Below are 17,883 nucleotides of genomic sequence, written 5' to 3' on the forward strand. Positions count from 1 at the left end.
TTCCTAAAATTACTAAGGAAGTGAAGTCAGGCCATTTCCTAGCATTTATACCAGAATTGTTTATATATTTTTTTGTTAAATTTTCCTAGATGGTCCCTAGATGGATCGATCATGCCGATGGTCGCTGGATTCGGTACATGATCTATGGGAGACGTGGCTCCCTTTCTAGCGATAAATCGATATGTATACGGGAACAGAGGGTAAATACTCTCAGGTCATTCACATCGACACGAACTTTTGGTTAAATTTTACTGCATGGGGTTGCCATAGACATTACCGATGTAGGCTGATATGAAGCTATAAACAGCTACTGCAGGGCTGCCATAGACAGTACCGATGTAGGCTGATATGAAGCTATATACGGCTACTGCATGGGGCTGCCCAGGGCCTTCTTAACGCATGGGCCCACTGGGCCCTGGCCCAGGGCCCCGCGATGTCAGGGGCCCCGCAATCACAGTAACCCCGTGTCTTAATCTGGGAGGAAAACTTATTGAATATGCCACTATGCCTGATTGAATCGATACTTGACAACTTGTGACGAGAGTTGGTGAAACACTTGAGAGTTTGACATTAAATATTCAAATCTGAGTTGGCAACCCTGGAATATACAATGCCCCGAAGGCTTACACAGAGAAACTGTTACTCCGTAACTATAAGAAAGAGGAAATTGCCTCAGCCACGAAAGGCATAAAATTTGAAAACCGTGGGCAATACCTTACTACCAAACCTAAACAAAAGTAACCACCACTTGTGTTCAAGGTCACCTTTACACCCCATATCAAAACCACGCATTTGAAGAAAAAAAAACACTTTAGAAACATTGGCACTTAATCTCGCAACACGCAACAATTATCCAAACTGTTTCCAAAAGAACCGATTCTAGCCTACAATAGGGCCCAAAATCTCAAAGATTTACTTGTTAACTCAAGGTTTCGTACTAACGAAGAATCAGCTGACTCTCAAGGTTCACACGAAGCTCTTTTAGATGCTCTTATATAGCTGCACCATGAGTCCATAAAAACTTGTGCACAGAAAATATATGCATTTTGAGAATGAGACGCCCAGGCCGAATATAAATTATTTAAAGGCTACTACTGATGAAGCTCCTCCTATGAAGTTTGAAAGCAGAAACCGGTCTAGTTGGTCATAAGAACCTACGCTAGTCTCTCCTACTATTAACAGTACACTCAATTCACCTAATAGGTGCAATTATGTTTCACCATGAGGAGCATGCTATAAGTTCATGTTACTCGGGCCCTCCCTTAAAAATAATTCATGTTCTTGGCGACTACGTTGCGTTAGATAGTGTAAAACCGCCTACACCTCCCTCTCAGTTGAAAGACTCAACACAAGGGTGTTACAAATGGTAAGTCCAGTATTGTTAGGGAAGGGATGGAGGGCAACTGGAAGATTTCTCTTCTATAATGTATTTCATTTTTTAGATATATGTTATTCAGCTAAAGTTTTATACTTTATGCGCGACATAGGGAGGGGTGGTAAATGCAGGCATGTCTATGCTTGAGCGATTGTCAAGGATGTCAATTTTTCACGCAACTTTTTTCGAACTCACTTGATTGATGGGCCCCGCTCCATTGCCGGGCCCAGGGCCCGGTGATCACTTAAGACGGCCCTGGGGCTACCATAAACAGTACCGACGAAGGCTGATATGAAGCTATATACAGCTACTGCATGGGGCTGTCATAGACATTACCGATGTAGGCTGATATGAAGCTATATACAGCTACTGCATGGGGCTGTCATAGACAGTACCGATGTAGGCTGATATGAATCTGTAAAGTGCTATCACTGTACAGTGTACAATGTCAGAAGAGGAAAAACCTGTTTGGTAGTGGGCAACTTATAGTGTCGAAAATAACAACTTTGGACCAACAAAAGAAGGCAACAAATCTAAAAAGAGAAAGCTGAAGAAAAGTAAAGAGTGGTTTCCAAACACTGTAACCCGATTAGCCATACGTGTAACATCATGTTTACAGAAAGCTTATCCCTCCGTGGTCGCTTAATTTATCAACTTGCACCTCAGGGTCTTGTGAAGTGTGAGTTTATAAATAGTCACCGAATTGTCAACACACACAAAAAAAAGCAACGTTTTTTTAATGTCCCAGGCGTCTGCCTCGGCAGTCTTCCTAGGATCGACCAAGTATATAAATGGCAATTTTTGTCATTTTTTACCGACTACATCAATCTACAAACATAACATCTGCAGACCATTGCGACAACTTTCCAATGCTAATACCACTCTATACTGTCTACTGATACGATGCTTTAAAGCAACTGTACTGACAGTACAAATAATATTTACCCGATTTAGAAACATCATATTCATATTGCTCATAACTGTCATTACAAGTGGTTCGGAGCATGATATAAAAGTTCATTTAAAAAAAAAAAAAATCAAATTGTCTCAACTTGGTGAAATTTACATTTTACAGTTCTATTTTACATTGAACCCATTTTGTTTTCTCTCGAAGAAATGCGGTTAAGAGGTTTGGTTAAAAATCAGGTTTGACCCTACAACTAACTATATCACAGTGTTGTTAATTACATTCCTTATTTTTCACTTTGAACGTTCCAAATTCCATTCAAATAAGACATCTTCTTCTCCATTTGAGCTATATAGTCAAATTTGTCGATTAGAAAGAAAAAAAAAAAACAATTTTGAGGCAGGTACATACGATTGAAGTTAGAGTAATATGACCTCACACGAATTAATTCTGAAAATAACGCCCACTGAACATTAAAATGTCTTATGTTCTTGAAGTTACAACCTATAGGCGACATGCTATAACAGCTGCATGATAATGACGTAAGCAGTGGCCCGGGGAGGGGGGGTGAGGATGGGAATGTTTTGCATGCCTCACGCATCTTACCAGTCTACTTACACGTGGCCCAAGGGTGAAAACGGTGTTTAGCATATTTATAGCCGAGCTAAGCAGGCAATGTTCATATCCAGAGGTTACTACCGTAACTGCTAACTGTATTACAATAAATGTTTTTGTTTTGCTTTTGGTAATAATTTGTTTTCTTTACCGCCAAACTTTTTCGGTCAAGAGCAACGAAAATAGCCAAATCCTGGAATGGTAACTCAAATTCGGTACATAATTATTGTACAAGACTATGTGCCTAGGATACATCGCTATACATGAAACCAGAAACCATGACACTAAAAATGAACTTTGACAGTTCAAGCTCATGTTACTTGAAAGATATAACTGTCACCGCTCATATAATGTGCAATGATGACCTGCTTATTGGTGATCCTGGGTGAGGGAGGGGTAGAGTTAGGGGACTACTTTTGGGCTTAGGCTGCTACTTTCAACCCTTCACACTCATGCATGTATGCAAATTCATAAGCGTCGAGGGGCGGGTGTGAAGTAGTGCAGTGGCGTTGCCAAGGGGGGGGGGGGCAGGGGGCACGTGCCCCCTGGAAAACCTAGTGCCCCCGAGTGCCTCCCCACATCTGAGATTTGGGTTGGTAACAAAAATATATATCTATTTTGTTATATTCAACTCCCATCATCTGAATTGGTTTTTCATAAGGACAAAGAAGCACAGTAATTCGTATTTTCTTCAAATGGGCTGCGAAAAAATTGAAAAAGTTTATCCTTGACCGTCGGGTATCGAAGTCGTAACCAGCGCCATCTTAATAGATAATGGGAGAAAACGAGAAGGACAAGAAAGGAGTCGGGGGTCATGCACACATTAATTCAACAAATGTAGGTTCTATTGATAGGGTTAGGCATAATATCGACAGCATGTGGTTCATATCCTCTGCAAAATTCTGCGCGTTGTTAAAATCATTACCTCAAAAATAGCAATTTCTGGAGATATCTTCAGATCGAATTTAGCATCAAATGTGGCACCATTTTGCATCTAGCCCATCCTCCGTATGCGAAAATTTTCCCCTCCCCCTCCCTTAGACCCCTCCCCCAGGACGGCGATCCGTATCCACCTAAGTGCCCCCCATCAAATGCTGGTGCCCCCCTGTGCCCCTCAGACTGAAAAGTCTGGTGACGCCACTGAAGTAGTGGGTGAGGGCGGGGGGGGGGGGTGGGTAGGACAAAATAGATAATGGATGAAGGACGATACTCAGTATATGTATTACGTCATGTTACATGCTTGCAACCGAGAAATATCAACCATAGGCTATTTGCGTAAGTTCACAAGCAAGGCTGGACCATTATACCGTTATACAGCAGGTAGTCAGTTCCAACTGCGCTGATCCGTGTATGCAGGTTACAAAGCTATATAGGAACCGTGGGACAATGCAGTGCATAATAAGAGGGCAAAATATACGGAATAAAATCGACGCACGTTTAACCTTCACGTTAACCCCTACTACATATAATCCCCAAACAAACTTATAACAACTTCTGCGAGGCAAAATATCGAATTACTATGGAGTATCATTTTCTTCACCAAAAGAGAACAAAATAAGAAAGGCAAAAATAAACAAGAGCATCACATGATGACGCAGTATCTCAATACAGAAAGTTCTAATTTCGATTCCTAGTTTCTTATCTTTGCTCTGTCTCTACAATTATCAATATCAATATATATAATATTTTTGGTCATATAGTTTGACGTCAATGACAACAGTCAAATAAGGAGAGGCGAACAACTCGACCATATTCTTGATGCCCGCCTTGAGAAAGCTAGGCCTATCGACCTACTGTAGGTTACTGTAGACTGTAGTGGTGACTACCATCAAAACTGTGTACACTTCCAATTATCAAAACAACCCACGTTTTTCCATCTCAATAATTTTGACAAGAAGATTTCGTGGATTTATGACTTGGAAAAAATAAAAAAATATGTACATATGTAGAATATAAGTTTTAAATTGAAAGTGATGGGTGGCCTCCTCCTCCTCCTCCTCCCCTAATAGCCACCCAGTTCCTCTCCATTTTAGTATTTTCTTTTAATTCTTTGTGTATTTGATGTCAAACATCACAGGTTCAAAAGAAAGCTAAACATACTTCTTATAACCTTATTATATCCTTATAAATAAAACATAACCTTATCCAATTTTTATAGTCTTATAAAAGTTGTGATGCTATGGCCGGCTCCTCTTTTATACATACTCCAGTGAAAATAAAATGTGATAGATTATAATTTTGTTTTTAATTCTTTTTTTTGGGGGGGGGGGTTAAAGAAATATACCAAACAAGCGTTAATTCATCATGATGCTTCATTCTAGAAATGCACAATATACACTCTATTCCAAATGAATAGTTGTTGTATTATCCCATTAACATTATGTTAAATTTATGGAGTCACAGTTACTATATAAGTTGGAAACTTAACTTAAAAATTAAAACACACTTAAGGCAATCAAACAAACTTACTGTAACCTGGCCCAAAACTGCCTGAACACCACCAGTACAATGCTAATGTGGTTATTACTAAATGAAGGCCTAATATAGAATGCATTAGGCCTAGCCTAAACTTGTAGCCTTCAGCAGCACAACAAAGTGTATACGTAATTATACAAAATACCTGATGGGCAATCAAACAAACTTATCATGACTCTTGCTCTGAAAAACTACCTGAACAACAGAACAATCCTTAAATTGATATTACTAAAACCATGGAGCTATAAACAGACGAAGTCCTAGTATAAATTAAATGAACAACAATGTGTATTTGGAATTAGTGTGCAATACACGACCAGTACCAGCATCTCACAACAGTACAGTAAATTGGTCGTGAGGGTGACCATTTTCGTATATCTAACATGTAGCTGCCATGAGGCATAGCCAATCTGCTACAAACCAGACTTGGAGGCGGGGCTTGAGTCATAGCCAATCTGCTACACAAGACTTGGAGGCGGGGCTTAATCATCAAAAACAGTGAAACAAACAAGTTTTGGAGCGTGCGCAAAAAGACCTAATTTCAACTGTTTTTCAGAGTGATTTGGCCAAATTTGGACATAAATCGGTTAAAAAGTCATAGAATGAGATACAATTCTGGAATAAAAAATAGTAACTTTTGTTGGCCTATATGATATATGCTTGCTCTGGAAATTCCAGAGAAAAAGAACTTTGTATGAAGACGCTGAAAAATTTTTAAGAGAAGAGAGAGTCCCACTTACTGTTACAATATCTCTATACATGTAATGTATTGAGATAACAAAAATCACACTACTATAATCTTCGAGTCAATAAAGCTGTGTGTGTATTTTCTGGGATCGGTGGTGGTGTCTAACACTTCTGTTACACCTCATTCGAAACTAGGTCAGATTACCGGCATGAGACGTTTCTTTGAGCGCGAGTCTTCTCACCCTTTAGTTGAAGATGACGTGGGCCCCTTATTGCAGGCTATAAATGTCGATGATCATTTATTGTTCTCACATTTACGCTACTCCAGCAACTTTTAAGTCTCAATACCTGTTCGCTGATGAATTTCGGAAAACAAACTTCCGAAGTAGATTCAATGATTCTTATTCTTAATGCACTCTCACCAGGTTGGTTTAAGTAATGGAGAAATGCTGTCGCAATCGAAAGAAAAAAATTTACTTTTCTGTTGCCATTATGGCGCTAACGATTTACCGTAAAATTACCGCCTACGTCAGCATGTTGGTAATACAAATAGTCTACACATGTGCGGCCCGATCAAGATTTTAACTCAGTCCTATACTCGTATCCTCCACATCTTACAATTCCACGGAGGAAACATCTTAAAACACCTGTTTATTCATTGCAATGAAGGAAATGACACAATTTCGCAAGCTACTTCGTTCTTACCGATGAAGCAGTGTTGAATGAGTTGGAAAATAAAGGACAGTGAAAAAACTTCCAGCTTCCACCGGGGTTCGAACCCGGGCCTCCCGCTTTATATGCGGACACCCAAACCACTAGGCTACGGACGCTGATTGTATATGTCCAGAGGTTCGAAACCGGTAAGGAACGTCGTAATTTCACTGTAGACGTTTTTCACCTGTATCGATCAATACTAGTTCTGTTTTAGTGACATATTTTGCCTTACTCTAGGGATCAAACATGATGCTATCCAACTCGAAATCATTTGTGATTCCTAAAGCCGGGTCTCGAAAGAAATACTTTGAACAGACTTTATGTTAATGAAATGGAGGTAAACGACACAGGCAAATGAATATATATATATATATATATATATATATATATATATATATATATATATATATATATATATATATATATATATGTATATATATATATATATATATATATATATATATATATATATATATATATATATCACATAGAATGTTGGTCAATATTCACAAAGAGTGCTCTATGCCAAGGCAGAGCTAGAATATCACATAACTATCATCATACTGTTGTTCAGTTGCCTGATGATCGGTGCGCGAGCCGCACACGTGAAACTCCGAGTAGCAGTATGATGATAGTTTAGTTAAGTATATTATGTGATATATATATATATATATATATATATATATATATATATATATATATATATATATTTATAATTGAAATCGTAATGAGTTGGAAAATCAAGAACAATATATAGCCTACATGGGAAGTTCGTCGAGTCTCACCCTTCCCCCCCCCCCACCCCCCTCGCTGAATCGAGTCAATGGCTCAACACAATCAAGAAATTACCAGCTAAAGACTCGACTCGGCCATAAGAAGAATAACTCATTACAAATCTGGGTAACAATGACTGTTATATTACGAACATGTTGCTATATTGTGAAGGAAATATTCAGTGTCTAAAACTCGTCCATTTAAATCATTGGAGCATAGCGCCAATGTTTTATGCGTCAGTCATAAATCTTGAGTGTTTGCGAATAGAAAAAGTTGACCGTGACCGTGACCGCAAAATCAATTCAAATCGTCTCGACAAAATGGGCCCTCTGTGCATTCGCTATCACAATTTCCAGTATTTTAATGTTGTTCGACAAAACGACACTTTTTAATTACCATTTGTTTCATTAAGTGTAAGATGGACATTTCTACGAACAAGTTTGTTTTAAATTTCCAAATCTGGAAGATTGTGCCCCCACTTCTCCCACTCCCCGGTATATATATATATACATATATATATATTTTTTTAGATAGTATATATTGTTTAGATAAAATATATATTTTAGTGTAGAACTTTAGTATATATATATATATATATATATTATATATAAATTATATATATATATAAAGATATATATATTATATATATTATATTATATATATATATATATATATATATATATATATATATACATATGCCCCTCGTCTCCACGCACTAGTGCACTCACATCCATGCCAATGGTAATTAATTTGTCTTCTTCTAAAGCTCCTGTAATTTATACAAATTCAAAAGAACATGGAGCCAATAAGCATCCGTAGCCATACTTTTTTAATTAATATGTTTTAACCTCTTTGCTGTCAGTTTATGACAAATGTACTGATTGACATCTCAAGAAAGATATTACAACATGATACATTGTCAACGTCCTGTATCGTTAACGAATAAATGAGAAAAATATTGAATGCTTAAATTTGTATATATAGAACATGTTAGGTCAATTTTCTATTTCAACAGCAACGCATAACATTAGGTCCTGAACGGTAGTAAACGAAGGGGCTTTTGTCCCGCAACTGGCTGTAAAATTACCGACAATTGCTGTAATTTATGTACGGTATCCTCTATGTTCCATACAAGATAACTTTAGATAAATATATATATATATATATATATATATATATATTATTACTTTGAAATAGAATACCTCTTTTGCTTTCGTTGAATGCAAATACTTTATGGATTAAACTACATTGATCATTCAGTCTGAAGTTGAAAGTAGCAAATGGAACGTTTTATTCCTGATTCAGAAACAACTTTCATTGACTAGACGACAGGTTTAAAGAATTGCTCGTACTTACTAACGATCATGTATTACAGTTTCATATTCCCACCAAGATTTGTGGCGATTTTAATGACATTCTGCTGGCAAGTTCCACCCTCAATGTCAGGTACGTAATTTATATTTACTAACATATTACAATCAAGGACACCTTTTGGCGATAATTATCAATACCATTCGACAACAAACCCCACGAAATATGTAATCATTGGTTGAGTGATAAGACTGCATTTCCAAAAAACAAAAACCCAAAGAAAAAACAAAAAATAAAATGAAAAAAAAAAAACTGTCGGAAAACTGCAAACTGCAGTCCGAGCTGCATATGAACTTAAACCATTATACAAGCTTGTCCATATGCCACAATGACTTTGAATGAAGGCTCGATTTCCTTGTTATATTTGTACCTTTCAAAACTCGATAAAAAAATGTATATATTTAGCCGATTCTCATGGCTTTAACAGTTAAAACTGGTAAAGGTGAGTACCCGTTAATAAGTTGAATCTGATGTGTTTTATAATGTCCTAACATAATGTCGCAGTTGCTATACTGAGAAGAACTAACACATAAAAAATACTAAACACACAATCATATGCACAATGATTGACTGAACTAACCAGACTACTCTTAAGGTTTCGCCAATACTGTCGTTCACATTTTAACAGAAAGTGGATGACACTTTACTACAACACGCTTAAAATATGTAATCATAAACAACTTCCGCAAAAGAACTATATAGGAAAAATTATCTTGTCTCATTTTGGAGATATGAAGGATTTAATTTTTCGTCACCCTGCAAGGTCATATATACTTGATCAAGTTTAATATATGACATATGCAATCTATATGTCCTTCAAGTTCTTATATGTTTTGTGTTATATGTTATCAAGAGTGTAGGAACCGGGGGGCTGGGGGCGCCAGCCCCATTGAAAAATATGGGGGCGGAAGTATCATTCCGCCCCCCCTCCCCGCTCCGCAAGTCAGAAAACCCTTTTTCATTTCCAAATGAGAAAAAAATCTCATTTGGAGCACAAAATTGCATCCAAGGCCTGCAGGTGAAAATGCAAAATTATTTACAAAATGGAGTGGGTGTTGAAGTGTGCTATATTGCACCAAATTGCATCTGAGGCCACCTGGAAAATGCACAAAAAAAATCCAAAGGGGAGGGGGTCACCCCTCCCCTTAGAACCCTCCCCCAGACCGGCCATGCAGTCTTCAGCCCCCCCCCCCCCCACTCATAAGTACCTCCCTACGCCACTGTATGTTATACTATGTTTATTTTCTGTAGTAAAGGGGATGGATTTTTGCAAGTGTTGAATATAAAATATATTGAAGCTATAGTGACAAAGATGTGTAATGATGGCATGATAGGTTTTAGGGTTACAACAGGTTTACGTTTCGACTCGTAGATATGAAAAGTCAACCAGAGAGTAAGTAAAGCTCCTTTAGGGCCTATAGTGGCACAGTGACTATAGATTTTACGATATGACGGCTCCCAGACGCGGCGTCTAAACTACTTTATGTCTCCCAAAGATTTTTCTAAGCTGTTTGGGAGAAATGTTCTTCACAAATGTCTCTGTCACATTAAGCTAAAGATGATGATTTGGTTTTGCGGTTTCTCCTTTATTAATACAAATGTTTTAAGCGGTTTTCATTCATTATTAAATTACTGGAATGTTGGCTTCGGTGGACTCGGAATCGGCTACGACTCGACCGAGATTGATTTGGGCTCGGCCGCTCGCACACGGGCTCAGTACAGTATAGTGGACTTGACCTAAGCGTCTATGATTCGGACAAAATCATGCAACTCGAGTTAAAAGGACTTGACTATAACCGCGCATGATACAATACCGGATACTGGAGACTAAACACAAACAGAGGGTTAGAGCAACTTTTGTCTTAGAGTGATCAATGGCTACCTCAATTGGCGTAGTAATTACTGGAAAAGTTGGTCAATTTGTTGAACAATGACAAAAAAGGTTATTGTCCTATGTCTCCTGAATTTGTTTACGTTTATGAATGTATAATCTCCATTTTAACAACTATTTCCCCCTGTGCGGGTATATATAGACTGTAACATCACCATTTCAACCAATGGGGGCAACATTACGTCACCAAACTATCCCGACGAGTACGGTAGTCACGTGACGTGCTGGTACTTGGTCATCGCGCCATATTTAACAACGGTGACGCTCTCCTTCAGCTCGTTTGAAATCGAAGCAGGTTCCTCGTGGTTTGGTGGACGGTGTCGGTACGACAGTCTATCGGTGAGTTCTCGAACTTGCATAAATGGATTCATGATTCAAACAGCGATTGTGCGAGTGACGTAACTTCCGGGTTAAGTCATATGCTAGAAACAAGGAGGTGGTATCTTTTCTGCAGGCCTATGCCATTACCTATACCATATGTAGAAATCCCAGCTGCGTAAAGAATCTTCATGGGTGGAGACGGGATTTTATAAAGGAGGGGTGGGATCCTGGGTTTATTGAAGGAGGGGACGGAGTTCCTAGAGCATCGTCCGCAGCAAAAGTTACTGCCGTCTGCTAAAAGCTATTGTTGGGTGCATATTGAATGTGGGGGCGGGTGGCAGTGTGTACCCCCCCCCCCCCCCGTTTCGCACTTGATCAATATAGGCTATATCCGTTTTAATGTGATTGGTTCGCTGACGTCATATCCTGCTTTGCATCAACTAATTGGTTATATGAAATCGAAAGTACATTAAATAATAAAGATGTTTATACTAAGGCACATTATGATAACATTGAAAGCATATAGTCGAATTTGTGGGTACGGGGAATTTTAATTTTGCGCATGTGTGGTTGAACTCTTAATCAAGTTAAATACAGGCAAATAAGCCCGTACCGTAATTCATGGATATAACCACGAACAAAGCCAACGCCCCCCCCCCACCCCTCCCCTGTCTCCGAATCGTCAATACTGATCTGTATTTTGTTTTTCAACTTCGTAAACAGTGCGGCCATTATTCAAATGACCGGATAAGTTTAGGTGAAGGGGTTGGGGGAAACTGCGTTGTGGCTGGAGTTTGTTATTTTTGACATCCGCCTCAGAATTAATTGAAATAAATCTCGGACATTGTGTATTGAGTCAGCTATAAGTACAATATAAGCCTATGACATATATAAACTCGGATTTCTGTGAGGTGATTTGATCAAATTCATAAGAAAAAACAAGCCGTCCTTATAGTAATAGAAATAAAAATGTTTTGTAAACACTGAAAAGAAATCTTGAATTTAATCTATTCAGATACATGACGGTATGTCCTCATCTGATACCACTATAAAGACTCTTTGTGGGTACAGTGTCCCAACACCAACCACCAGCACGGGGAATGCCATGTTCCTTCTTTTTACAAGTGACCATAATCTCGGAGGGAGAGGTTTCCTCGCTCGTGCAACTTTTAATTCCATTTACCCGGAGGTATTGCCTACTACTAGTAACACCCAAACGGATATAGGTGAGTTAAAATTAAACGGATTTTTTTTTTGTTCTACTAGCGCGAAATCTAGTGGCAATCAACCCAATTGTTGTTCACCACTTTCTTTCCCTATATCCACACTTCAACCTCAATACATGGGAGACGACGGTCCGTATACTCTTTCCCCTACCCCACCCGTACCCACACCACTTCACCAGGCTCACCCATGGGGCATGGGGAATGGGGTCCCCTTCCCCTGTCACTTGCTTACATTCATAAGCACAATCTAAAAATGAATGATTGTGTTATGCATATGTTCAAATGTGGTTAAAATGATGGAAACGAAACTGTGTACAAACTGAGCACCATTTTGCATCTAAACTTCCTTTCCCCCACTCCCCTCCCGACAGAATCACAGGATGGACGTCGGCCAATATTTGTGCTATGCCCCTCCCCCTCACGATTCAAGCCTCTTCCATTACCCAAGGGCAGGCCCGTAGCCAGAGTTCATATATATTTGCGTGTCAAAAGTATTGGATATCATACTGTCCGTCCTATAGCTTTCTTTATTGTGCGTGTGCGTGCGTGTGTGTGTGTGTGTGTGTGTATAAATGGTGAGATGGATAAGGACTTCAATGGGTAGGCACGTAACTCGAGGCAGGGGCAAACCACAAACTTAACTCTAATAGAAAAAATACAATATGCACACTTGCTGCTTTTCTTATTTAAAGGTTCGACCGATGAAACTACTCAGTCTGACACACCACAAGAAAGATCCTCCGAATTCGTTGTGACAGGTTATATGAATATTCAATATATAAATATGACGTATTTATACCGACTTACCGCTGCACTGGTATATCAAATGTTGTTTTATATCATCATTAGCTGCAAGTATATAATTCCATAAATCAAACAACCCCCCCCCCTCCCACCCGCCCTTCCCCAAAAACCCAGTCACTCCTTCTATAAGCATGTCTTGTACATAAATTGTAGCGCCTAACACAAATTTGATGAAATGTGTGTGCGAGGAAACCTACCGATAATTCCCCACTTTCGAAAATTCCACCCAAAAGTGTATATATTTTCCTGTTAACAATGTTATATTTACTTCATACAAATTACGCACAGATTTCCCCGTCATTTGTAGAACTTGCTACAAATGCGCAGTATGGTCATAATTATAGCCCGAATTGAGTTATCATGTTGTTTCTATAATCTGCTGTAGTCTTATATTTTGTCAGAAAATATATATTTTTGAGCTGTTATGATACACTAATGGAAACATGTCTATGTTATATATGACCACATTATTTCTTGTTCTATGATATAGTAAATGCATGGTACTGCAGGCTTTATATGAACCTTCACAGTACGCCCTTTCACCTATATGAGACACAGTTGCCTCAAATATCGACCACTGCGAAATATTCCCAAGTGATTGCAAAAGCAGATTTTGACTGCAGGATTAATTACATTGCATTTATACAAACTCTTTGTGTTTAATTCATGCTTTTGATCTCTGCAAATGGGCTGATGTATTATTATTATTATTCGATATTTCTGCATGCTTGCATATCACATAATACATTGAAAGTGCAAGTGTAAATCGTCATGATTTCTCCACAGGATATAAAAAATAAATAAATAAACAAGTTCTTGCTTAGCTTTCAGTCTCCATGAAGAGATAAAAGTCCCCTCCTATAGCGAAAATGAAAATGATTATCGCATTGCAACTTAAAAGCATAGTCAAGGTCAAAATTGCCTTTTGATATGTTAAAGAGGAAAACAATCTAAGCATTCTAGTGAAATTTGCATTCAATTCTTATTTACCATTTTTGAAATATTGACAGTTGACAGTTATCTGATATAGTCTTACAAAAGTGAACATAAAGCAAACAAATGTGTGATGTCATAGTTGCACACTGACAAATAATGTTTTGTTTTTTTCTTTATTTTTCAGTCTATTGATTTTAGCTTGGATTGGATAGGGTTACTAGTTTGTCTAAAGGGCATGTGTAGTTTATAAAATACCAATACCTATGTTACATTCACATTATAGATGCATCCAATTGTGAAGTGCAAAATTAGACGTAAATTTTAAAGGAAAACAAAACATTATATATCAGTGTGCAACAATGACGTCACACCTATTTGGTCCAAGTCCAACTTTGGTACGAAAGGTGGCAACTTCTACTGTCAATATCTCAAAAACGGTACTCAGGAATTGAATGCAAATTTCACCAGAATTTTGACCTGGACTTTTCTTTTAATTTAAAAATTGAGTTGTATTTGAACGGAGCAGATAATCTTGAATTGTGTATGGACGTATAATGCTTTCCAGTTACGTCATTATAAACTAGCCAATCCGATTGCCTTATACATCCATCAATTTAAATCATTTGTGTATAGTGAAGCAACCATATGTACTTCTGGAAAAAGCTGGACAGCCAGAATATTTCATTAAAACTCTTTAGTGTACATAATATAACTACATAACATGTACAAATATTTACAGTCGAAATTTCTTCAAATTTGCTTCAGAAATTGCAAAATATCGAATCAGTTGGCATCAAAGCACCCTCCATTTTACAATAATTTCTCAAAAGGGAGGGTCCTCTTATCCTAACAATATGTGAGGTCACCTCCACCCTTAACTCACCATTCACACACCCCCCCCCCCCCCTTCCCGCACCCTTATACACTGTAAGACACGATTTTTGTGTGTCATGTGTGAGTCAATAAGGAATCCATGTTGGTAACGTCAAGACCGATTGGATATTATCTTCGTGTTGAAATCTTAAAGTTTATACATCATATGTCATCATTTTCACTATTTGTTCAGATTCGAGAGACGAAACAACTACACAACAGGTGTCCACTGGCCATGATGTTGCACTGATACAAGGTATTGTATAAACACTATTCATATAATAAATGGTGACAGCAGTGACATGCGCAAGATTTCAAGGGTGGGTCGACAATAGGGTTGGTGGAAATTAGACATTCTCCCCGACTACTTTATATGTGGGAGTGTGCATAGATTGAATCATAGTTTTAAACGCAAGGTAATTTGTGCTAACTGTGCTAATAACTATTTTAGATCCACGTAGTATATCTCCCGACTTTCTCGTTTTACTGCATGACGTTGAAGGTGAAATGGGATGGGGGAAGGGGTGCGTACCCATCCATACAGTATACCCACTGCTCTCCTGCGTACATGCTTGTCAGTGGTGTCCATATATATGGTGATATAGCCCACAGTAAGTTAAGGCGTCCATTTCCGGTACGCGCCGTTTCAATACAAATGCATCCTATTGTGCAAATGCATAATAACAGTAATACTAGTGATAGTAATACATGAGTAATAGCATATATAATAATATATGTAATGATTGTAATCGTTATCATATTCGTAATCGTAATCGTTATCGTTCTCGTTATTGTAATAATAATCATATTCATAATTTCCTAATCATAGTCATAAGCATAACCGTCATAATCGTCATAACCGTCATAACCGTCATATGGACCTTCATGTAATAATCCACGTGATTTCATTCAATGCTTTTGATAGAATCATCGGTGCTTTCCCTTGGAGAAAAGAACGGTTTCAATCTCCCAGTGCAAGTATCGATTGCATCAGCTGGTTTCAATGTCTTGTTAATTACAATAGTCGCCGTTTCGTGCCTGTTAACAAGAAAACGAAACTCTGTACCACTAGCGACTACAAACTTGTTGTTACTGAGAGACAGAGCACCCCTTCCGGACCCTCCTCTCTCTCCTGCATGCAAGCTCGAATATGAAGAACCGACTGAAGCACGGAACAATGGTCATGACCGCCAGTCAGATGACTGCGATTCTCCTACGAGTACTAGTTTCAAGTGTTCTTACTTTAAACCGGATCGAGTTATTTCCGAAAGGACAAATCAGCAATTAGGTTTAGTGGTCGATCTAAAAGTCCAATCACGGTTAGATAGTGAAAATGTGGAGAATCGAGACAAATGCACAAGAAAGATTGTTGCGGATGTCAGTCGCGTGACAGTAGCATCGAATCCAAGCGAGATGAGTCACCACTACTCACAGTCGATCGACAGGAGGATTACTCACAGTGATTACTTGCAGTTAGATGATGAGAATTATAATTCGATTGAAAGACCGACTACTGGAAAGTGTTCCGCACTCGATCATTCTTCCCACTCGATAGAAAGGGAAATTTCGAATTCGGTGGAAACCGGAATTACTTTCAAAGAGACACTTAGTCATTCCGATGAAAAGGCTGATCACATTGAAAGTGTTTATTATGAAGAAAGTTTCTATGAGGAACTATCATAAATTAAAGTGAAATTATATCCATGAACTCATTAGGAGTCATGGACATGTGCTTTATCATTGCAATGAGTTGAAAGTCGTTCGTGTATGGGTACTGAAGGGACATGATCTGGCGAGTTGTAAAAATGCAAAATGGGGGTAGCACGGTTATAAAAACTAAACAGTACATTCTACTTCAATTTTAACGCCGGTAAGAATACTTAAAGGCATTGAAGACTCGCCCAAACCGCGTGCTGCGCTCTGAAAAGCTTGTTTGCAAGTGAAGTTTTTTCTTGTCGCTCCAAAATGCAGACAGTAATGAAACGTGATACCTTGTTATCTATATATGGACCTGAGATGTCCATCGCTGCTATTATAATGTACACTGTGCTGTGGGATTTGACCGTGGCTGTATGTATTGACTGTACACTAGTGTCTAATTACCGAAGGTAACAAGCTGCAGTGTATGTATTTTCTGGGATCGATGGTGGTGTCTAACACTTCTGTTACACCTCATTCGAAACTAGGTCAGGTTACTGACATGGGACGTTTCTTTGTGCGCGAGTCTTCACACCCTTTAAGCAAGTATATACTTAAAAAATATAACAGGTATAGCAGTAGTAGCTCTTCTTGGAAGTGAGCAGTACTTGGCTATATATTCACGGAGGTTAAATAAGGCGATAACTAATTGTACTTTCAGTTCCTTAGTTTGCTGGGTCACAGCAGGTTATAAAGTTGTTTCACGTTTAAGTCTTTATAAAATGTGATCAGTTTCAAGTTATCAGTTTGGGCACGAACAAGGACTTCATACTCGTACGTGCACTTGGGATGGACACTTCGCACTGTGCACGTAGTAATTTTTTTGAAATGTATAGTGTTATTCGGAATGTTTAATTGAAGAGCAAAATTCGCCGACGATACCGAAAGTTCGCAGATCTAAAAGTATTTCCTCAATTATATAAAACATCAATGATTAACTTGCTGAGAATCTATCGTTTGTCAAATTAAACTGATGTATACTACTGAAAAAATTGTTTTTTTTTTATGCGAAGAAGCCTTCACGTAACTATGGAAATTATAGTCAATGCACTCCCCCGCCACCCCCCCCCCTCCATCCCGGCACCCCTTTCTGAACATAATATGTGTTACAAATAAACGACCATTTCACGGAGTATTTTGAAGATTCTCCAACCCATTCAGGTACACATCTGTTCGTCCTGCCACCATCCATAGAGTTTGAACCTCGTAAGCAGAA

At 38.4% G+C, this 17,883-nt stretch overlaps 1 protein-coding gene across 2 annotated transcripts; it reads left to right on the forward strand.

The window, feature by feature from the left end:
• Positions 1 to 8,763: 8,763 nt before the first annotated feature.
• Positions 8,764 to 17,613, forward strand: LOC139969694 (uncharacterized). 2 transcript variants are annotated; one of them, XM_071974843.1, is made up of 6 exons: positions 8,764 to 8,993; positions 10,952 to 11,148; positions 12,146 to 12,356; positions 13,049 to 13,114; positions 15,163 to 15,225; positions 15,895 to 17,613. In XM_071974843.1, exons 1-6 carry the CDS (start codon positions 8,912 to 8,914, stop codon positions 16,650 to 16,652), a joined length of 1,377 nt encoding a protein of 458 aa, XP_071830944.1. In that variant the 5' UTR covers positions 8,764 to 8,911; the 3' UTR covers positions 16,653 to 17,613. The 2 variants fall into 2 exon arrangements, with proteins under 2 accessions (XP_071830944.1, XP_071830945.1); XM_071974844.1 differs by lacking the exon at positions 13,049 to 13,114.
• The last annotated feature ends 270 nt before the right edge of the window (positions 17,614 to 17,883 follow it).

Source organism: Apostichopus japonicus, chromosome 7 (genome assembly GCF_037975245.1).
Source record: "Apostichopus japonicus isolate 1M-3 chromosome 7, ASM3797524v1, whole genome shotgun sequence".
In the NCBI taxonomy this organism is placed as follows: domain Eukaryota; kingdom Metazoa; phylum Echinodermata; class Holothuroidea; order Aspidochirotida; family Stichopodidae; genus Apostichopus; species Apostichopus japonicus.